General features: G+C 64.2%; 3 protein-coding genes across 3 annotated transcripts; 2 read left to right on the forward strand and 1 right to left on the reverse strand.

Moving 5' to 3' along the window:
* Positions 1–501: 501 nt before the first annotated feature.
* SYTL4 (synaptotagmin like 4) lies at positions 502–7,716 on the forward strand. Its single transcript, XM_059482968.1, has 17 exons — positions 502–521; positions 1,228–1,375; positions 1,502–1,717; positions 2,238–2,347; positions 2,511–2,625; positions 2,830–2,937; positions 3,198–3,312; positions 3,419–3,509; positions 3,659–3,762; positions 3,858–3,944; positions 4,280–4,458; positions 4,643–4,745; positions 5,569–5,730; positions 6,135–6,240; positions 6,621–6,720; positions 6,925–7,133; positions 7,462–7,716. Exons 2-17 carry the CDS (start codon positions 1,266–1,268, stop codon positions 7,602–7,604), a joined length of 2,058 nt encoding a protein of 685 aa, XP_059338951.1. The 5' UTR covers positions 502–521; positions 1,228–1,265; the 3' UTR covers positions 7,605–7,716.
* Positions 7,717–8,632: 916 nt separating this feature from the next.
* SRPX2 (sushi repeat containing protein X-linked 2) lies at positions 8,633–15,026 on the reverse strand. Its single transcript, XM_059483189.1, has 12 exons — positions 14,874–15,026; positions 13,438–13,716; positions 12,865–12,976; positions 11,125–11,208; positions 10,847–11,038; positions 10,561–10,737; positions 10,029–10,155; positions 9,799–9,920; positions 9,514–9,693; positions 9,273–9,406; positions 9,082–9,203; positions 8,633–8,813 (listed from the first exon to the last, which is right to left on the reverse strand). The coding sequence occupies exons 1-12, from the start codon at positions 15,024–15,026 to the stop codon at positions 8,633–8,635; spliced, it is 1,863 nt and encodes a 620-aa protein (XP_059339172.1).
* TSPAN6 (tetraspanin 6) lies at positions 15,017–20,302 on the forward strand. The gene is made up of 8 exons (XM_059482990.1): positions 15,017–15,111; positions 15,210–15,398; positions 15,762–15,836; positions 16,386–16,484; positions 16,736–16,891; positions 17,532–17,615; positions 19,314–19,413; positions 19,617–20,302. The coding sequence occupies exons 1-7, from the start codon at positions 15,025–15,027 to the stop codon at positions 19,380–19,382; spliced, it is 759 nt and encodes a 252-aa protein (XP_059338973.1). The 5' UTR covers positions 15,017–15,024; the 3' UTR covers positions 19,383–19,413; positions 19,617–20,302.
* The last annotated feature ends 545 nt before the right edge of the window (positions 20,303–20,847 follow it).

Here is a 20,847-nt window from a genome sequence, read left to right on the forward strand (position 1 = left end):
CTGCACCCAGGTGTCCTCCCCCGCTGTCCTGCGCGGCGAGCAGCCGCCGCCTCCCCTCGGGTGGAGCCCCCCGTCCTGGCCGGCCGCGCGCTCCGTTCCCCGGTGCCTGTGCAGGGGGCAGGGAACAGGCACCCCGCAGGACCCGTATCTCTGCCGCCAAGGACAAGGGCAGCGCTGGAGCCTTGCGGCGGGGACACCGCGCCCGCGGCCTGGGCTCCTCCTCGGGGCTGCCGGGGGTCCCGCAGTTGGGGTGTCGGTGCGCTCTGTGCTCTCCGGGACAGGCCGCACACCCAGCCAGGGCCACGGGGCACCGGGGAAAGGGCCCGCGGGGCCGGAGCCGCAGCTCCGCCGGGGGTGATGGGGCAGGAAGGGGCCGGGGGGCAGCGGGCACCGCCTCCCGCACGGGCCGCCCCGTCGGTGCCGCAGGTGCGGCCGCCGCGGCTCCTTTAAGGCACCGGCACCGCCCTCCCCTCCCGGCTCCCCCTCCCGCTGCCGGGTGGCGCCGGCCGGAGCCGCTGCAGGTACCGGGAGGAGCGGGGGGTCGGGCGGCGCTGCCCCGGCGGGGTACCGGGGGATCCTCCCCTGGCGGGGTACCGGGGGTTCCTTCGCTGCTGGGGAGTCGGGGGAGCCGGGGGTCCCTCTGTGGTCCGGGGGTCGAGCCGCGGTGTCCCGGTGCGGGGGCAGTTCCCAGTCCTAGTGGCGGCGCTGGGAACGCGGTGCTCCCGGTCCCGGACCCCTTTCCCCGACAGAGGAGTCTGGGGTCGGTCCCGCCTCCTCCCCGAGGGACGCGGGAGCGCGGCTGCGGGGACGGGAAGGTCCCTCCCGAGGGTTCCGCCGATCCTGGCGGGAGCGGGGAGCGGCTGCGGCCCCCGAGCGAGCGCTCCGGCTCCGTCCCGGCGCCGCCGCTGCAGGCGGATCCTGTCCCTGCCGCGGGTCCTGGGGCGCGCCCGCTCCCGGCGGCTCCTCCGGCGGCTCCCGGGCAGCTCCGGGCCCCGGTGCGCTCGAGCGAGGGAGGGGCAGCCCGGGGCGGCTCCTTCCTGCCGGGGCTGCCGCGGGTGCCGGGCGGCAGCGCGGTCCCACGGAGCCGGCTGAGGTCACCGGGGCTGGCAGGCGGCCCGAGCCCGGCCCGGGGCAGGGCGGTGAGGCGGCGGGCGGGCCGGTGTCCCGGGTGCCCCGTCCGGCCCCGGCAGCGGGCACGGGGCACCTCAGCAGCTGGCACGTCCCTAGCTGGCGGCCGGTGAGCGCCAGGCAGCCCGGGTGGAGCGATGTCGGAGGCTGTGGACCTGTCCTTCCTGTCGGACGTGGAGCGAGATCTGATCCTGCAGGTCCTGCAGCGCGACGAGGAGCTCCGCAAGGCAGAGGAGAGGAGGATCAGGTGCGAGCGCGGCTGGAGCTGGGCAGGAGCCGCTTCCCCGCTTTGTCTGGAAGCGGGCGATGAGTGACAGTGTGGGTGACGGGTGTCCCCGGGCCCCTCTGACCGCTCCTGGTGTGGCTCTGACAGGCGCCTGAAGAATGAGCTGCTGGAGATCCGGCGCAGGGGAGCCAAGCGGGGCAGCCAGCGCTACAGCGAGCGGACCTGCGCCCGCTGCCAGCAGAGCCTGGGCCGCCTCAGCCCCAAGGCCAACACCTGCCGGGGCTGCAGCCACTTGGTGTGTCGGGACTGCCGCTCCTACAGCCCCAGCGGCTCCTGGCGCTGCAAAGTCTGCTCCAAGGAGGCGTGAGTAGCCTGGACAAGCAGCAGGGACATTCTGTACATCCCTCCTGTCCCCTTCCTCCTCTCAGTTGCCTCAACTTGATGCCCATGGCCAGCCTTTCCTAGCCTGGCTGCTCCTCCCCAGTGCAGGGCAGCTTGCTCTGCTGTCACTCCTGGGGAGGGCTCCCATGTTTGGGTGATGGAGAAATGGGCCCTTTTGTGTCTCCTTCATGTCCCGTTCCTTCACCCCCTGAGCTGACTGCAGCATCCCCCTGTGCCCCTTGCACAGCCTGTGTCTCAAGCATCCCAGGTTTCCTCCCTTTTGACCTCCCCTGTCCTACAAACAAAACTTGGCTTGCTCCCGTGTTTGCTGAGGATGTAGCTGAGCCTGTCAGCTGCCCAGTGAATGCTGGTCCCTGCCCGGTCACCTGCTGATTGTGCCCATTGTGCCTGTGTTCCTGGGTTGTGGCAGCACCCAGGGTGGGTTGGGGCACAGCAGACAGCCCCCCTGCCCCTGACTGCCCCCACCACCCCTGCCCTGCAGTGAGCTGAAGAAGACAACGGGTGACTGGTTCTATGACCAGAGGGTGAACCGCTTCGCCAACCACCTGGGCAGCGACATGGTGCGGCTGTCCCTGCGGCACAGGCCAGCAGGTAGGGTGCCACGGCAGAGCCCTCTCCCCCAGCCCATCCTTCTGGGGTGCTCCAGCTTCCCCCAGTGCACCTCTGCCCAGTCTGGAGTTGGATGGAGCACCACCTGCTCCAGGCAATGGGTGAGCTTGGAGCAGTGCTCCTCCCGATGCATCTCTGCTTCCAGCCAACAAAAGAGAGACCGTGGGACAAACCCTGCTCCAGAAAGCTCAGCTCGGTGAGCCTAAAAGCTCCTCTGCAGGCCGGCAGCCGAGTCCCCCTGCGCCCCGCGAGGGGTCCAGGTAAGAATCCCTGCTGTCCCCCGTGCTCCAGCAGCAGCTCTCATCTGCTGCGGGTTAGAGAGCAATCGGCTGCAGGTTTGAGAGCAATCTGCTGCGGGTTAGAGAACAATCTGCTGCCCCATGTGGATCATCGGTGGCACAGGAGCTCTCTCAGACCGACCTCCTTGCCAAACAGGACATACCTGTGGTTTTGCTTGTCTGCAGTTTGTTTCCAGATGCCTCAGAGCCTCGGGATGGCAAAAGCGACACAGAGTCCATGGAAAACATGAGCCTGGACAGCTACAGACCTAGTCTTGCTGATGTGGGGGCCAGGTGAGAGGATTCTGGGGTGGGCTGTCCTTGGCAACACTGGCTGGCAGAGGATGGGACCTTCATCTGAAGTGTGTTTTTGTCAGCCTAGTGAGGGGAAGCTGGCTCCTCAGGCTGGCAGAAGCCTGTCCCTGGGCAGGAAGGTGCTTTGCTCCCAGGCTGCTGCGGGCAGCTCAAGTGGCATTTCCTGGCCAGCACTGTCCAGGAACAACTCTGGCAGCTGTGCTTGTGGCCTGGGACAGAGCTTTCTGTGTCTGCCACAGGAGGAACTCCCTGGAGAGAGCCATCCCTGGAAAACAGGCTGTTGGGCCGGCAGGACCTGCTGCCTCCAGCCTGACCCTCCCTGTGCGCTCCAAGAAGGCGTTCTCTGACGGACGGGTGCGTGACGCTGCTCCGGCAGGCTCAGCCCTGTCCTGGGGCATGGGGCTGGGCACACACAGGGCTCCCAGCCCTGCCCTGCTCTGAGGGGACTCTTCCTGCCCAGGATGCCACCGTGGGGACCCGCAGCAACACCTTGGCGGACGAGCATGAAACGATATTCAAGAAGAACCCCCGGCGGGTGGTGAGGCCTGCGGGTGAGAGATGTGCGGGTGCTGACACGGCCAGGGTGGGCAGCTCCTGCTCCCTGGGCTGGGAAGGGCTTCCAGTGCAGCTGGGAGAGGCTGGGGCAGCCCCTGGGCTCTGCTAGCTCTGCTCTGTGCCACTGTTCACCCCTCTCGTGCAGACTACACCAAGTCCGTGATCGACCTGCGGCCCGAGGACCTGGTGGGGGAAGGTGGCTCTCTGGGGGACAGGAGCAAGTCAGTGCCTGGCCTCAACACAGAGCTGGTGAGACCCTGAGTGCTGGGAGATGGCTGCCAGCTGGAGGACCCGGGTGTCAGCTGGCTGTGCCCCTCACTGGCGGCTTATCCCTGTCCTTGCAGGAGGAGGAGGAGGAGGACATCGATAACCTGGTGGAGATCCACCGGCAGCGCGTGGCCCGGGGCAGCATGCGCAGCGGCACCTCCTCGGTGAGCCAGGGGCATGGCCCTGCTCTGCTCTGCTCTGCTCTGCTCTGGGAGGAGGGATGGAGAGAGGCAGTGCCAGAGGCTTGGGTGGGAGGGATGCAGAGCAGGCAGCTCCTGGAGGGAAGGGGAAAGGGCCTTGTATGTGGGGTGGCTTCTTCCCCTGGAAGGGAATCGAAATGCAGAGATTCAGCTCTCTTCCAGGCCGCTCTGTGTGGCCATCCCCAGCCATGGGGAGGTGAGGGGGGCTGTGCAGAGGAGGCACAGGTAGTAACCTTGCTGAGGATGAGGAGGGCCTGTCAGGTGATGCTGTGCCAGCCCAGCCCTGCCCTGTCCTGCAGAGCACACTGGGCAGCATGGTCAGCATTTACAGCGAGGCCGGCGACTTCGGCAGCGTGGCTGTCACCGGGGGCATCTCCTTCTCCCTGAGCTACGAGGAGAGGACGCAGACCTTGTTCATCCACGTGAAGGAGTGTCGCCAGCTGGCCTTTGGGGACGAGGGCAGGAGGCGCTCCAACCCGTGAGAGCAGGGGGGCGATGGCTGCTGCCACCGCTGGGGGTGCCCGGCCGGGTGGTGGGTGCCCACCAGAGATGGGAGCTGTAAGTGGGAGGGTCCTGGTGAGGCAGGAGGTCTGGGGCTGCCCTGGGGAGCTGGGAGGATGAATTGTGGGGGGCTTGTTAAGTGCTGCCTGTTCTCCCCTCAGCTATGTGAAGACCTACCTGCTGCCCGACAAATCCCGGCAAGGGAAGCGCAAGACCACCATCAAACGCAACACCATCAACCCCCTGTACAACGAGCTGCTGAAGGTGAGAGGGGCTGGGCTGGGCTGCAGAAGCTCAGGGATGCTGCTGGAACAAGCACAGGGAGGGGTGAGCTCCTAACCCTGCAGTGGATCTCTGCAGAGGAGCCATGTCCAGAGACTGTCCCCTGAGAGCTGCAGGATCCCTGCACTGCCAGCTGTGCCCTGGCTGTGCTGCCAGCCCCCAGTGCCACGGTGGGTGGAGGCACAGCTGCAGGTGTGACTGTGTCACAGGACATGTCCCTGGTTCTGTGGCATTCCCAGAGCAGAGGCATCCTGCTTACCCTGGGTATTTCTTTCCAAGAGCTTCCTGGCCCTGGAGCCGCGTTACAGTGGCAGGAGGGAGGGAGGGCAGCAGCCACAGGGGCAGAGATAAACTCTGGGCCCCAGGGCAGAGCACCTTGGCACTGCCCTTCACCATCCCTGCTGTGTGACTGTCCCTGAGTCTGGCAGTGCAGCTCTGAGGCACTCTTGCACAGCAGGAAGTGAGAGCTGTGGTTTGGTTTTCAGGCTCCCACAGCCAGGTTTGCTGAGGTCTTGTGCTCTGACCACCTGAGGCTCTGTGGTCTGGCAGAGCTCTGCTGATGGTGGGATGGCTGGGTGCTGTGAGTCCTGGCTCCAAGGGCTGGGAGAGCACAGGCTCCTTCCTGCAGCTCTGCCCTGGGACTCTGAGGTTCTGGCAGGCATGGAAGGAAAGAGGAGCAGGCTCTCTGTTCATCCATTGCTGCTCTGTCTCCTCTCATGCTCCTGAGCTGATGGAGTTTGCCAGGCCTGCCCTGCCCTGTGCTGCCTGCTCACCAGTGGTTCTCTCTCTCTTTCTCTCTCCCCAGTATGAGATTAGCAGGTCCCTGCTGCTGGCGAGGACGCTGCAGTTCTCGGTGTGGCACCACGACCGCTTCGGCCGCAACACCTTCCTGGGGGAGGCAGAGGTGCCTCTGGGGGCCTGGAACTTGGAGAGCCACCTGGAGGAGTTCCTGCCCCTGCACGGCAAGGTGTGCCCCTGCTGCCCACAGCCCCCCTGCCTGCTCCTGCTGGGGTACAGCCCTGGGTGGGCACAGGGGTGTGGACACCTCAGCTGAGCATTGCCAAAGGTTTTATTTGGAGGTATGAAAACCCCAGATGCAGACAGCAGTGCTGTTGTAGTAAAAAAGGGAAAGTCTTCTGCCTTGAGCCTGGCTTCCCTCTCCTTGTCAGGTGATTGGGCCAAAATAAGATCCCAGAGGAGCTGGGCTGCACTGGTCATGCTGGGGAGGGTTGGCAGGCAATTGTGCCAGCTCAGCCACAGCTAGGAGAGGCCAAGTCCTTTGTCCCAGGCAGGGGAGGTGCTGCACACCAGGCTGTCACTGTGGGTGCCATGGCTCCTCTGCAGGGGTTGGTAATTCTCACCTCTTGGCAGATTGGGGCAGATGCTGCTGGTCTCCACCAGTACAAGGGGGAGCTGGTTGTCTCCATGAAGTACATCCCATCTGCCAAGCATCCTGGGGCTGGCAATGGCAGGAAAGGTGAGTGCTGAAGCTCTGGAATCAGCCGCCTGCAGGGCTTGCTCCTGGCCGTGCAGGCTGGCTCTGGATGGGCTTTTTGGGTGGTGCCACTGCAGCCTTCTCTACAAAGCTGCTCTGGGTCAGGGCAGACCTGGGTTTTTTCAAGCTGCCTGAACCATCTCAGTACTTCCCTGGGGCTGGGCCGCTGGGCCCTGCATGAAGCAATTTTGTCTGCCTTTGCCCTCAGCAGGCAGGGCCAATACAGGAGAAGGCAAGAGGAGATGCCAGTCCAGGCTCTGCACCTCCCTCTGGGATGAAGGGTGCTCAGCAGGGACTTCCCAGAAGTTTGCAGTGCTAGAAATTAAATTGGATTAATTTCTACTGCGTTGGGTTTTTCCTAGGCAAAACAGGGGAAGGTGGTGAGCTCCAGGTGTGGATCAAAGAAGCCAAGAACCTGACAGCAGCCAAGTCAGGAGGGACCTCAGACAGCTTTGTCAAGGGGTGAGTGAGGGTCCTGGGGCAAGGAGGGCACTGTCCTCTCTGGCTGTGTTCCCAAAGCTGCTGGAGAGGCAGGGTGCCGTGGTCCTTCTTGCTGAGCCGTGCCAGGACAGGCAGGAGGGGGCTCCAGGCCAGGTCTGGGGTGCCCCAGCCCCCAGAGCAGGAGGCAGGTGCCCGTGTGCTGCTAACCAAGGGCTGCTCCCCCAGCTACCTCCTGCCACACAAGAACAAAGCCTCCAAGAGGAAGACGCCCGTGGTGAAGAAGACCCTGAACCCTCACTACAACCACACCTTTGTCTACAACGGCATCAAGGCCGAGGAGCTGCAGCACCTGTGCCTGGAGCTGACGGTCTGGGACCGGGAGCCGCTGTCCAGCAACGACTTCCTGGGGGGAGTGCGCCTGGGGGCGGGCACTGGTGAGAGCTGCACCCCTCACACCCTGGGGGCGGGCACTGGTGAGAGCTGCCCCCCTCACACCCTGGGGTGGGCACTGGTGAGAGCTGCACCCCTCACACCCTGGGGGTGGGCATTGGTGAGAGCTGCACCCCTCACACCCTGGGGGTGGGCACTGGTGAGAGCTGCACCCCTCACACCCGGGCACAGCAGGGGCTGTGCTGCGGGCACCAGGCTGCCCCAGCAGTCCCTTCTGCCACCCCTTACCCTGGGCACAGCAGTAGCCTCGCTGGGGGCTGTGCTGCAGGCACCAGGCTGCCCCAGCAGCCACCTCTGCCCTCCCTTTCCTAGGCATGAGCAACGGGCAGGCTGTGGACTGGATGGACTCCACGGGCGAGGAGCTGAACCTGTGGCAGAAGATGTGCCAGTACCCGGGCTCCTGGGCAGAGGGGACGCTCCAGCTGCGCTCCACCATGGCCAGGCTGGGGCCCTAGGCTGTGGCACCAGGACTGGCACCGCTGTTGGGTGCCAGGCACAGCCTGGCAAGGCAGCCAAATATGTGTTGGGCTTTTTTCTTACACTTTAATAAACATGACCTTCTCTACACAGGCTCGGGCAGAAAGTCTTCTTGGCCGAGCTTCATTTAAAGCTTCATTTTCCCCTTGTCATAAGCCTTGTACCAGATTTCAGGCTGAACTGCAGTTCGTGTGAGCCCTCCCTTCTTCTCCCCCAGGCAAAATGCTTTTAAATATCATTGTGTTTTTATTTCTTCCCATTCTTTTTCCTACCACCCGGTTCCAGAGTCTGCTCTCTGCTTGTCCTCTCCCCCCTGCTCCCCATGCCCAGCCCAGCCCCAGCTGCAGCACTGCATGGATGGAGCTGTGTGGGGTCAGCCTGGGGGGTTTGGGGATTGTGGTCTCCAGGAAACATTTGTTCCCCAGGCCTCTCAGTGACACATGTGCCAGCACTGACTTTTTATACAAATCTATTTATTTCAACTTCATATTCTACTGCCAAAGCAGTTCCCAGAAAGGGTTCCCCGTGGGTGGTGGCAGAGGGGGTGAGTGCCAGGGGAGATGGCAAGCCCTTGAGGGTGGACTGCGTGCTGGCTGCCTGCTGTGGGCTCTGCTGAGCGTGGGGCCATTGGCTTTCAGAGTGGGGGGCATCGGGTCCAGGTCGTGCACAGGCGAGCTGTGGGGAGGCTGAAGCTGCCGTGCTAGGGGCCGTTGCCCTGCTGGCTGGCCTGCCCTGCCTGCCTTGCCATGCTCCTGGCTCCCCCCTGCCCTGGATTCAAGCAGGGACCCTCCAGTGTCTCCCAGCAGGGTCCTGTTGGGCTGAACCATCTCCCAGCTGGAAACAGCCCCTGGCCCTGGGCAGGGGGACACTGCTGGCACACAGCCCCTGCTCACCTGTGTGTGCCAGAGCAGCCAGGGAGGGGTCCCCTTCCCTGAGCCCCCTGGCACCCCCGCTCCTGCTCTGCAGCGGGCACCAGGAGAGCAGCGAGGGCGGTGTCCAGGGCGGGTCACTCGCAGGGGTCCCCGCTCTGTGCCCGCCGCGCCGCCTCCCGCTCGCTCAGCAGGTACGTGTCGATGAACACGAACAGCTCGTCGGGGCTCACCGGGGCGATGTAGCGCTCGCGGTCCGTGCCCGCCTTGTCCAGCAGCACGGCGTTGAAGTGCGAGCGTGTGAGGTGCAGGTAGCGCCTGCAGGTGCGAGGGGTGGCTGCTCAGGGCGCTGAGCCTGCCCGCCTCGCTCCTGTAGAGGGGTCCCCCATCCCCTCCTGGGGGCTGGGAGCGCTGGGAAGCTCTGGCGCCGCTGCATTCAGACTCGCAGGGGTTCCCCTGCCGCACGAACCCTCCGGCGCGGCACAAAGGGGCCGTTCGTGAACCCAGCTGCCACCTCACGCTTTGCCATCGCTAGAGGCATTCCCGTTCCCCGTCCCCTTGTGCAGGACGGCCCCACCTGCCCTACCTGAGCTCCTCGATGATGCCCAGGGCCAGCCGGTGCTCCCGGATGCGCCCCACCTCGTGCGGGGGCTGTCCCAGCAGCTCCACGGTGGTGACGTGCCGCAGGTCCAGCCCGCAGGCAGCTTGCTGTGGGGGGGACAGTGAGGGGTGCCGGCCGTGCAGCTGGCCCGGGGGGCGGCAGGCACCCGCGCTCACCTGCAGCATGGAGATCTGCATCTTGTAGTAGCGGTTCGAGGGGTCGGGGGCCGAGATGACCAAGAGGCGGCGCTTCTCGTGGAACTGATCCAGCAGGCCGGCGGCCGAGCTCACGTCCGTGTTGATCTGCATGGCTGGGGCGCGACACGAGCGTGCGGGGAGGTGCCACGGTGCCCCCCGTCACCCCTGGGACCCACAGGGCAGCGCCCGAAGCTCTGCCCGAGTCCGGCCCTGCACTTACGGGCACAGAGGGGCTGGGAGCCCGTCCACTGCTGGCTGGACTGGCACACCCGCAGGGAGGTGCCCTGCCGCTCGAAGCCCCCGTCGCACAGGTACTCGCAGGCGGCGCCGTAGTTGTTGCCGTCGGAGGTGCAGGAGATGTACCCGTTCTGCGGGGGCTTGAGGACAGGGCAGCGCCTCACTGCAGAGGGAGAAGGCGCCTGAGGGTGGGCGCTGGGTGCCCTGCAGCGGAATCAGTGCAGGCTGCGGCCGGGGCAGCCCCGAGTGCCCGCGGCAGCGCTCTCACCGTGGACGCGGATGCTGAACTTGCAGCTGGCGCGGTTGTAAGCCTGGTCGTGGGCGGTGTAGCGGATCACATGCTCTCCTGCGGGGAACTCCGAGCCGGGCTCCGGGCCCCGCAGCGTCACCCTGACCCACAGACGGGTTTGTCCATCGGCACCCCGGGTACAGCCCGCAGCCCCCGCTGGCAGTGCCCCCAGCCCCCGATGGCAGTGCCCGCAGCATTCCTGCCCTCACCTCTTGATGACACCGTCAGCAGAGTCCCTGACCCGGGGCGGGTCCCAGTACACGGTGGCCGTCAGCTTGCCCGGCTCTGCTATGCGCTCCCGGGAGTCTGGGCAGCGGATCTTGGGAGGCTCCAGGTCTGCCAGAGGGAGAGAGGGATTCATGGAACCTGTGGGTGCCCTGGCTGAGCCGTGAGAGCGGTGTTGAACCAACCCAGAGCCTCGGAGCCACCCGGAGCTGCTGTAAAGCCAGTGCTGAGTGCCCCAGTCCAGGCTGGTGCCTGTGCTTCGGGGCTAACGGCACTGCGGGGACAGGGACAGGGGTCCCGAGGGAGGGAGGTGCAGGAATGCCACGGTTGGCTGTGGGGTGACACCTGCAGATACCCCAGGCACGGGTGATGAGCCCCAGCGTGCCCCAGCAGTGCGGGGGGAGAATTTACCTACACAGGGTGAGGATTCACCTACACAGGGTGAGGATTCACCTACACGGGGTGAGGATTCACCTACACGGGGTGAGGATTTACCTACACGGGGTGAGGATTTACCTACACAGACTGGCTCGCTGCCGCTCCAGCGCCCATCCTCCATGCAGACGCGGCTCCGGTCGCCCTCCAGCTGGTAGCCGGGCTGGCAGGTGTAGTCGCAGCGGGAATCCATCTGCACGCCTGCCGAGCACACGTAGGAGCCCCGCAGCACCGCGGGCAGCACGTGGCACCGGATTTCTGGGATGGAGAGAGCAGAGAGGGCGGGGAAGCGGCTGCGGGCCGTGCGGGTGGGCAGAGCCGCAGGGCCGGGTGCTGTGGGGATGCTGGCAGGGCAGGGCACACTCACGTCGGCAGTAGGCCATCCCCGACCAGCGGCGGCTGGGCAGGCACTGTACGGCGCTCGGACCCACCAGGCGGTAGCCGCGGGCGCAGCTCAGCTCGCAGCGGGTCCCCAGGCTGCTGCGGTACGAGCTGCCCCGCGGGGAGTAGCAGGCGGCCTCTCCGCGGTGGATGCTGAGCGTGGCGCACCACTGGGGCACTGCGGGAGAGCGGGCAGCTGACGGAGCGATCTGCCGCGCCTCGGTGTCCCCGCGAGGACGCAGAGGATGGGTTGGGCGCCGTTACCTCGGCGGTAATCCAGGGCGGGCTCAGGCGGTGGCTCCTCCGCGTACACCTCGTTGGTGTGGCTCTCCAGGTAGTAGCCAGAGCCTGGCGGGAAGGAAGAGACGAGCAGGCTGCGGGGCAGCTCGTGGCTGCAAAACGTCCCGCAGCTGCCAAGGAGCAATCCCAGCCCCGGGCAGAGCCTGTCCTTGGGGCTGCTGTCCAGGGTTAAAGCGGGCAGACGGGAGCGCAGTCCCCGGTGGCACGGAGGGCGCTGGCACCAGCCGCAGACTAAACAGCGGCAGCCGCGGTTGTGGCAGGAAACGGGCGCTGGCGCGGAGTGGGCTGGCACCGACCCCCAGCTTCTGCTGCCGGGAAAGCCTTCGACAGCTCCCATGGCACCGCCGCTGCCACGGGGCATCCCCAGGGAGGGAAGAAAGCTGCTCTTTCTTGCCCTTGTCTGTCCTTGTCTGCCCTTGCCTGCCCTTTCCTGTCTGTATCTGCGCTTTCCTGTCCTTTCCTGCCCGTCTCCTCACCCAGGAAGGGATGGCGAGCCCTCTGCCCGGCCCGGGGCTGCTGGGGGTGCCCGTGCCCCAGGGAAGGATGGAGCCGCTGGAGGGGCTGGGCCGGAGATGCGGGCCCCTGGCCAGCCGCGCTGCGCAGGGGGGCCTGAGGACAGCCCTGTGCCATCCTTGCGGGCCGCCCTGTCCCTTCACGGGCACGGCGCTCGCCGTGGGGAGGGGGCCGTGCAGGGGCCAGGCTGCCGTCCTTGCCCGCGGCCCCTCGGCGCCTCGGCCGCCGCGGCATTCCCCAGCACTGAGCTCACGTTTCCGCCGCGTTTCCGCCGGCCCCCGCCGGCGCTGCCCCCTCCTCGCCGCCCGCCCGGCGCTGCCCTGGGCACGGGGATGCTCGTTCTGGGCACCCCCAAAGGCGGCAGCCCCGCCATGCCTGCACCGTGTCCCCCTGTCCCTGCCCCGTTTTGGGAAGGGGATATCCGCCGGGGCAGCCCGAGCAGGAGCCCTCCCGTCACGGGCAGGAAACTCCATTACGGATCTTCCCAAAGTGAACTTCGCTGTGGAGCGGCTCCCCCGAGCCCGCCCGTTCCGCAGCGCCTTTATCCAGCTGCCCGTTCACGCTGCCGTGGTTCTTCGGGGAGCAGAGGGGAGGGGCGGCACCGTGGGGATGGATCCGCGACCTGGGGAACGAAGCTGTTTGCGGGGAGGCTGCCAAGACCCCTCCAGGGGCCTGGGGACAAAGTGCAGCGTGTCGCCGCAGCAGATGTGCCATTTAATGTTCCCTTCCTCTGCCAGTGCTGCCTTTTCCTTCTCACCTGGGGCCAGCTCAGCCCCGCGGGAGCATCCATCCCCAGGCGTGCTGCCGCATGGCCCGGGAGGGGATGGGAGCAGGGAGGGGAAACCACCCCAAACAAGGCCCGTGAGCTGCTCGCCCAGCCATGGGTCGGTCGGGAGCGTGGGCTCGGGCCAGCACACATCTGCGGCCCCGCGGCAGCCGGGAGGCAGCGGCGGGCCGGGTGTGAGGAAGGCAGGCTGGAGTTCTGCTCCTCCCTGGGTGCCTGCCAGCACCCCCTCGGTTCCTCCCTGTACCCGCAGCTCACCCGCACAGCCTCCCCATTCCTCGGGCACCGATGCTCCCCCGGCATCGCTTTCCCGGGCTCCCTCCATCCCTTCCCAGCCCTCGGCAGGAGCGGAGCCGCGCACGCCGCCGCCCCCGGGAGCCCGCGGTGCCCGCGGTGCCCGCACTCACCTTCGTGCCACGTGGATGACACCAGCCTGGCGAGGGCCAGCAGCAGCAGCGGGGCTGCCATGCCGCGCTGGGCTGCCCTGCGCCGTGCTGGGGCCGGGGGCGGCCGCGGGCCCTGGCGGGGATGGAGCGGGGCTGGAGGCAGGGGGACGCCCCCTCGGCCGCCTTGTCACCGCACAGAGAGGTCTGGCCCTCCTGCCTGGCCGCTCCGCTTCTGCTGAGCAAACTTACTGTCGCCCTTGGCCGCCCATCCCAAACATTCAAAAGCCGTGAGTCAGGCCCAAAATGATGAGATTGTAAAAAATAATAAATGCCGGGATCGCCCGTTTTGCGACGCGCCTCCTGCTTCTCCGGGGCTTTAAAAAGTTGTAAGAGGCTTTCTCCTGCGAGCAGAAGAGCCAGGAGCCTGTTTGCACACAGCAGAGAGCCAAGCCGAGCCCGTGCCAGCCCTGACGGGCTCCGGGAACGCGGGGCCTGCAGGGGCGAGCAGCAAACCGCAGGAGCCAGGTCCCCTTTCCCACCTCCTGCCGGAGAGAGGGAGGGGAGGAGGGAGGGAGGAGAGACCCCGCTGCAGACGGAAGGCTCCGAGAAAAGCGCTTCCAGCTGGGGTCTGTTCCCTGCCGCAGCCCGGCCCCCGAGGAACCGGGACCGCAGCGCTTTGTCAGGGGCCGCTGCGGTCGGGCAGGCGGGCAGGAGCCGGGGCTGGGGCTCCGCGGGGCAGGCAGGGCAGGAGCCGGGGCCGCTGGGGTCGGGCAGGCGGGCAGGAGCCGGGGCTGGGGCTCCGCGGGGCAGGCAGGGCAGGAGCCGGGGCCGCTGGGGTCGGGCAGGAGGGCAGGAGCGGTGCCCGGGGCTCCGCTGGGCAGAGAGATGGGATAGGCTGGCACGGACAGGTAGGAGCGCTCCCTGGGGTGTGCCAGGGGGGACGCGCTTCTCTCTCAATGGGCTAATTAATTATGTGGCGGCCAGGCTGGGAGCGCGCTAATTAATGACTGTCCCGGGCAGGACAGGGCAGCCGGGAGAGGCTGCTGCTGCCGGGGAGGGAGCCCGCAGCCCCCGCAGACCGGGGACACCCCCGGCAGGGCTCAGCCCACGAAGCCCGGCGTGCTGTTAGTGCCCTGTGCCGGGCGCGGGGTGGCTGTCCCGCTGGACACCTGGACACGGCGTGGGGCACGGCAGGGCTGCAGCAGGAGAGCAGGGACTGGCGCTGGCTGGCACCGCGCAGGAGGTGGCACAGGCACGGCACAGGCAGGGGGTGGCACCGGGGAGGCAGGGAATGATGGCATGGGTCGGGCAAGGGGTGGCATGGTGTGGCACAGTGTGGCACGGGACAGGCGGGAGGTGGCAGCGGGTGGCGCCAGGCAGGTAGGAAGTGGCATGAGGCAAGCAGGGGGTGACACCGGCAGGCGGTGGCACGGGAGAGGCAGTGGGTGGCACTGGAGAGAGGGTGACACGGGCTAAGCAGGGAGTGGCACTGGACAGGAGGTAGCAGGCATAGGTACGGGGTGGCACGGGCTAGGCAGCAGATGATACCGGACAGGTCGTAACAGGGGGCAGGCGGGCGGTGACATCAGACAAGGGGGTGTCACAGGACAGAGGATGGCCCGGGACAGGCGGTGTCACAAGACAGGTGTGTCATAGGACAGGGGGTCACAGCAGACAGGGGGTGACAGTGGATAGGGGATGTTACAGGACAGGGAGGTCACAGGACAGGGGGTGACAGGACAGGGGGTGACAGTGGATAGGGGATGTTACAGGACAGGGAGGTCACAGGACAGGGGGTGACAGTGGATAGGGGATGTTACAGGACAGGGAGGTCACAGGACAGGGGGTGACAGTGGATAGGGGATGTTACAGGACAGGGGTGATAAGGGACAGGGGGTGACAGGACAGGGGGTGACAGTGGATAGGGGGTGACAGGGGACAGAGGTGTCGCAGGACAAGAGGTGGCCCCTGACGGGTGGCCGGGGCGCCCTCTGCGGGCGGAGGGGCGCAGAGCACGGCGCCGCCGGTACGCTCGGCCGTTTCCGTGGGAGCTCGGGCTCCTCCGGCGGGGGGCGGGCCCGGCCCGTGCGGGGGCGTGTCCGGGGCGTGTCCGGGGCGTGTCCGGGCGTGTCGCGAGGCCCCGCCCCGCCCCGCCCGTCCCGCAGCCGCCCCGTGTCGGCCATGGCGTCCCCGTCGCGGCGGCTGCAGACCAAGCCGGTGATCACCTGCCTCAAGAGCGTCCTGCTCACCTACACCTTCGTCTTCTGGGTGAGCGCCCGCCCGCCCCTTCCCCCGCCGCGCGCCGCGGCTGCGCCGCCCTGTCGCGATAGTCGCGAGCCACCGCGGCTTTCCCCTCTCCCCACCAGGTGTCGGGCATTGTGCTGCTGGCCGTGGGCATCTGGGGTAGGGTGAGCCTGGCCGTCTACTTCTCCCTGCTGGACGAGAAAGCCACCAATGTCCCGTTCGTGCTGGTGGGCGCTGGCACCGTCGTTGTCCTCCTGGGCACCTTCGGCTGCTTCGCCACCTGCCGCGGCAGCACCTGGATGCTCAAGCTGGTGGGTGGCCTGGGACACGGCGGGATGGAGCGCCCTCCTCTCCTGATCCATCCCGACCCGTCCTGATCCATCCCCAAACACCCCGTCCTATTCCTGCCTGGTCCCATCCCTGCCCTACCCCGTCCCGTCCTGTCCTGCCCCATCCTCTCCTTCTCCACTCTCCCGTCCCATCCCATCCCATCCCATCCCATCCCATCCCATCCCATCCCATCCCATCCCATCCCATCCCATCCCATCCCATCCCATCCCATCCCATCCCATCCCATCCCATCCTCTCCTCCTCCACTCTCCCCTCCCATCCCATCCCCTCCTGTCCTGCCCCATCCTCTCCATCCCCTCCCATCCCATCCTTTCTGCCCGCAGTATGCCATGCTCCTGTCCCTCATCTTCCTCATCGTCCTGGTGGCCGCCATCGTGGGGTTCGTCTTCAGGCACGAGGTGAGTCTGGGTGGCCAGTGCCGTCTCCCAGTGCTGCAGAGTGAGTTTGATGCTGCTTTTACCCCAGTGTCACCGAGGGACAGAGGGGCTGCCTGGGAGCGGTGCTTAGCTTGGCAGAGATAGGGTTAAACCATCACAAGGAGCAGCTTGGTCCCTGTAAGGACCCAGAAGGAGCAGCCTGGGTGCCGGGTCAGTCCATCAGAACAGGCAGAGTAGCCCTGGACTGTAATTTCTGGCTTTGGTCTATCTTCTGCAATGATTGCAGTAATTAAAGCTCCTGGGAGGGTTTCTGTGCCTGCTTGGGAGGGCGCTGGCACGGTGCAGCTCCTTGTTATTACACACAGCATCCCTGCTGCCACGGTGCACCCAGCCTGCCCTCTAATACAGCCTCTAATTGCCTGTGCTGGGAAATGGCTGCTGGCCACGGCCGGAGTCACTGCTGCCATCGGGGGTGACTAACGTGGGATGGGAGGGACAGCAGGGCCAGCAGGGCAGGACAGCAGGGACAGCAGGACAGGGCAGCAGGGCCCTGACACCTCTGTCCTACAGATAAAGACCAGCTTTGAGAGCAACCTGGAACTGGCCTTGAAGGACTACAATGCAACTGCCAATCCTCACAGTGAGGCCGTGGACACCATCCAGAGAACGGTGAGAGCCCCTGGTGGGGATGGGTGACAGCCCCTGGCTGGCAGCAGGTGGGAATGCTGCCCTGGCTCAGGGTGTGCCCTCTGGCCTCTGTGGCACCAGCATCCCCTCACAGGCTTTGGAATTTGGCAGATGTTGGTGAGATGGGGGAGCCATGGCAGTGGCTTTGGAATTTGGCAGATGTTGGTGAGATGGGGGAGCAGGGGTCGGTTCCCTGGTGTGACCAGGCTCCCCACATGTGCTTCCCACTCCAGCTGCACTGCTGTGGAGTGCAGAACTATTCTGACTGGGAGAAGACTGAGTACTTCAGCCAGAAGGGCATCCCCAGCAGCTGCTGCAAGAACCAGAACGACTGCTCAGAGCAAGATCTCAAAGACCCAAACAAGGCCCAGCTCAAAGTGTTTGTGAATGTAAGTTAAGCTCAGAAAAATCTGCCTGCTGCTCCTGGAGGTGGGAAGGGCAGGGATGGCTGCGTGCAGGAGGGCCAGTCTGTCCCTGGCAGGCTGGAAAGGACAACTGCCCTATTGATGCTGATGTTCAGTGCCCCAGGGACTCCCCTGGAGTGGGTAAGGGTATGGAATCCTCCCTTCTGTCTGAGGTTCCCTCACTCCTTCCTTCAAGGTCAGGGCCCAGCCCGACCCAAGCTCTGGCCGTTGGGGATGTGTGATTTGAAGAACAGGTGAGCAAGGAGCAGCTTCCCAGTAAAGTTTGTTTCAGCAGTGCTGCCATCTCTGGCCCTTGGGTGCAAAGTCCTGACCCGGTGCTGAGGGTGTGTGACCTCATGCTCAGGGATGGTTGGGTGATGCAAGGGCTCCTGTGATGTGTCACCTGGCTGGGGCTGGGAGCAGCCCGAGGGCAGTGGTGCCCTTGATAAGGCCTCTGGGCTGGGGCACTGGGAATGGCTGTGCTGGGGCCTGGCAGGAGGGGTCAGCCTGGACCCCCCTGCTGCCTGCACAGGAGCATCTTCCCCTGGAGCTGTGGGGAGGAGCTGCTCTGTGCCCCTGGGGTGAAAGGCGCTGCATCCACGTGCTTGCTTGGCTTCCTCTGCAGGGTTGTTTTTTCCTGGTAACGTCAACAATGGAGTCCAAGATGAGCGTGGTGGCCGGAATCTCCTTTGGCATCTCGTGTTTCCAGGTAAATCTCCTTGTCTGGCTCGGGAGGAGGGCAGGGTGAAGCCAGCACGTCTCCAGAGGGATTTCATTTCAGTGCAAAGTCTGGTGTGTACAAAGGGCTGGTTTCAGCCAGGGAGGAGCAGCCACTCTGTGGATTCCCCTTACATTCAGCCTGACTGCTGTGCAGGCCCCGGTCTCTCACACCCAGGGCTGAAGCCCCAGCTCTGTTTCCTTGAGGCCAGGTTTTTATTATTATTATTATTATTATTATTATTATTATTATTATTATTATTATTATTATTATCTCCTCTGTGAAACAACAGACTCCAAGAAAAGACAAACAGAGATGGACAAACTCTGTGCCTGCTGTTGGCAGGGATCAGATCTGTGCCCTTCCTTTTCCTTTTCCTACCCACCCTCACTGTTACCAGGGGCTGTTTGGCATCACCCCTGTGTGGTGGGGTCACCGTGAGTGCCAGTGTGGCACTGCTTGTGTGGTGGCTGACCTCCCTACCCTGCCCTGTGTCCTCTCCTGCAGTGTCTCCTTCACTTTACCGTGCAGGGCACTGCGTGCAGCAGCAGCAGCAGTGTGCTGGCCAGCCCCAGCCCCGGCCCCAGAGCTCTGTCCTGGCAGGAAGCAGGAGGCCCCTGCCCCCAGCCGGGGCTTTCCCGAGGTGCTGAGGGCTTTCCTGGCTGCAGGATGTGCAGCTGGCCCTGCTCCAGCTGCACTGGGCCAGCCTGCTGGGCTCTGGGCTGAGCAGCCAGCCCTCATTCGGAGGGGCTCAGGCTCTGCCTCCCCTTGGCCCAGCACCCAGAGGCTGCGGTGTGAGCATCAGGGTGCTGCTGGCTGGGACTGGGGACAGGAACCTGTGAGATACTCTGCTGTATGAGCTGTCACTGTGTGTTTTCTGTACAGATGGACTGGACTGGGGAGGGGTGGGAGCCTGCAGCTCGTGGTACTGAGGGCTTTGGGAGAGCCGGAGCTGCTCTGCTGTGCCTGCTCCTCCCTGGCTGGGCTGGGCTGGCTCTGGGCTCACTGAGATATGCCCGATACACCACTGCTGAGCTGCACACACACTCCCAGCTGCAGCATTGTCTCAGCTGATGGCAGGCTTGGGCATTGACACCAGTTCCTGGCTTTTATTGCCCCCTCGACAAGCTTGGCTGGGTCACACCTCAGACAGGGAGCCTTTGTGCTGATGTGCCTCTAACCTGGCTTGTGGAGGTCAGAGTCATGCAGGGTCTGGCCCTGGAGCCTGCACAGGTGCTGGGAGGCTGTGTTGTGATAACAGGGCACGTGTGATAGCAGCACCTTGCTGATGGGAGAGCAGCAGCCTTGCTTCCCCAGCGCCCTTGCAGCAGGGAGAGGTGCTGCCATTCTCCAGTGGCTGTGCAATTGGCTGTGGCGCTGCTGGTACCTGTGTAATCTCTGCAGTCACCATAAAACAGCCAATGCTTCATGAAGCAGCTTGTAATGGGATGGGACCTGGGGCATCTCTAGTGAGGAGCTTGTTTAGTTGGTGCTGCCAGGATCCTGTGCTTCGGCCACTGTCGGTGATTCTGAGGCAGGGTGCAGCAGCCTTGAGGTGGTTTGCAAACCCCACTGTCCATCCTTGGATTTCATAAAACCTGGGTCAATCTGTCAGGTTTTCTCCTGAAAACACCTCTCCCTGCTTTTGGCTCCTTCTGACATGCAGGGTTTGTTTTTTCTCTTTTCCAGTTGATTGGCATCATCCTGTCCTGCTGCCTGTCCCGGTACATCACCAACAACCAGTATGAGATGGTGTAGCTGGCCCCCAGAGCTCTGTGCCTGTGGCTGGGTATGTCTGTGAGCCTGGGGGCTGCTGCTGGTCACCCATGGGGTGAGGGTACCACGTGTGGGGGGTTTAGGGTTAGAGGGCACCTGCAAGACCAGGTCTGCTGTGCCATTTGACCCCGTGCCATTTGACCCCGTGCCATTTGACCCTGTGTATAATCCATGTAAATCCATCCTGCCTGCTAACACTCTCTGTGTGCCTTGCAGGGAATGGCTGGGGAGGATGCCTCCACCTCAGGTGTTCCCCTGGATGCCACGTCGTGAAATCTTGCTTTGAACTGACTGGTCTTCTTCTCAACTAGCTCATAGAAGGGAGTGCAGCAGCTGTCCTGCTGCACTCAGGGACTTGTCCTGACACTACTCTGCTGTGCCACTGCCTGGGTGATAACTGGTGTGGCTGTGGTGGCTGCAGCCCCGAGTGCTACCCTGTGCTGAGCTGACTGTGCTGGTTCAGCACAGCTCCCGGGTGTCCCAGTGCTCATCTTCGGTGCCTCCACTGGGAAAGGGGTGCTCCCCCTTGCCTTGGGCAGCCCCTGGACGCCCCCTCACTCTCCAGACACAGTTGTTCTTGAGACAGGGCTGTTAAACTCAGTCCTGCCTGCCTGAAGCCTTGGCTCAGCAAGGTTGTTGCCAAGCTGCCTCCTCCCTGCCTGGGTTTTATATACTTTTTTATAGTTGTACTTCTTTAAGGACGGGCTGTAGTGGTTCTTGTAAGCTGTAGTGAGGTTTGGTGATGTAGCTCCTGGTGCCTTTACCTTGGTAGGTGTCCTTGCACCGATTCAGCTGTGACTTGATTGTCAGTATTATATGCTGCTTCAACTCATTTTATGTATTGAGTAGAATTCTTTTTGTCCTGAGACACAATAAATATTAAGATATTTTACTCTATGAAACCTTCTTGACTTTTCTTTTCGTGTCCTGGAAATTCCTCTGCTTGAAGAGCAGCAAATCCCCCCAGGGCTGATCTGCTCACTCTGGGCCAGCCAGGAACCTCTGGCCACTGCAGTTTGCATTCCTCCAATGTGCACTGGTGCACTTCTGCCTGCAAATAACTTCTGTAATTGAATTTTCTTCATAGCAGCGGTTGTGTAACAGTGCTGGAGCAGAGGGCCTGGAGCACCCCAGCCCAGGAGCAGGGTGAGTAACTTCAGCCCAGTGTGAGCCATGCTTGGCCTGCTGGCTTGGAGCAAGGGGCAGGGCAGTGCCAGGCCCCAGCTGCTCCCCAGGGCAAGAAATGTGCATTTAAGCTTTTAAATTCATCTGTTACTGCTCATTTTGGGCTGTTTTGTCAGCAAGCCTCTGCCTTTGTGAGTCTGGTGCTGCAGTGAAGCAGTGAAGCTCCTCTGCCAAGCTTGTGGGATTTTTGGGTCTCAGGCACTGAACTCAAACGAGCTGAGCTGTGTCTGGCTGGATGTGGGGCTGCCTGTCCTGTTCTAGG

This window comes from Ammospiza nelsoni, chromosome 15, assembly GCF_027579445.1.
Source record: "Ammospiza nelsoni isolate bAmmNel1 chromosome 15, bAmmNel1.pri, whole genome shotgun sequence".
Taxonomy (NCBI): domain Eukaryota; kingdom Metazoa; phylum Chordata; class Aves; order Passeriformes; family Passerellidae; genus Ammospiza; species Ammospiza nelsoni.

Coding starts and splice junctions, on each gene's coding strand:
- SRPX2 (XM_059483189.1), bottom strand. CDS start 15,026: ATGGCCGACACGGGGCGGCTGCGGGACGGGCGGGGCGGGGCGGGGCCT. Junction 9,921..10,028: donor GCTGACGGTGTCATCAAGAG/GTGAGGGCAGGA, acceptor TCTGTGGGTCAG/GGTGACGCTGCGGGGCCCGG. Junction 9,204..9,272: donor TGCAGATCTCCATGCTGCAG/GTGAGCGCGGGT, acceptor TCCCCCCCACAG/CAAGCTGCCTGCGGGCTGGA.
- SYTL4 (XM_059482968.1), top strand. CDS start 1,266: ATGTCGGAGGCTGTGGACCTGTCCTTCCTGTCGGACGTGGAGCGAGAT. Junction 3,510..3,658: donor GCGGGTGGTGAGGCCTGCGG/GTGAGAGATGTG, acceptor CCTCTCGTGCAG/ACTACACCAAGTCCGTGATC. Junction 4,746..5,568: donor TGTACAACGAGCTGCTGAAG/GTGAGAGGGGCT, acceptor CTCTCTCCCCAG/TATGAGATTAGCAGGTCCCT.
- TSPAN6 (XM_059482990.1), top strand. CDS start 15,025: ATGGCGTCCCCGTCGCGGCGGCTGCAGACCAAGCCGGTGATCACCTGC. Junction 15,399..15,761: donor GCACCTGGATGCTCAAGCTG/GTGGGTGGCCTG, acceptor TTCTGCCCGCAG/TATGCCATGCTCCTGTCCCT. Junction 16,485..16,735: donor TGGACACCATCCAGAGAACG/GTGAGAGCCCCT, acceptor TTCCCACTCCAG/CTGCACTGCTGTGGAGTGCA.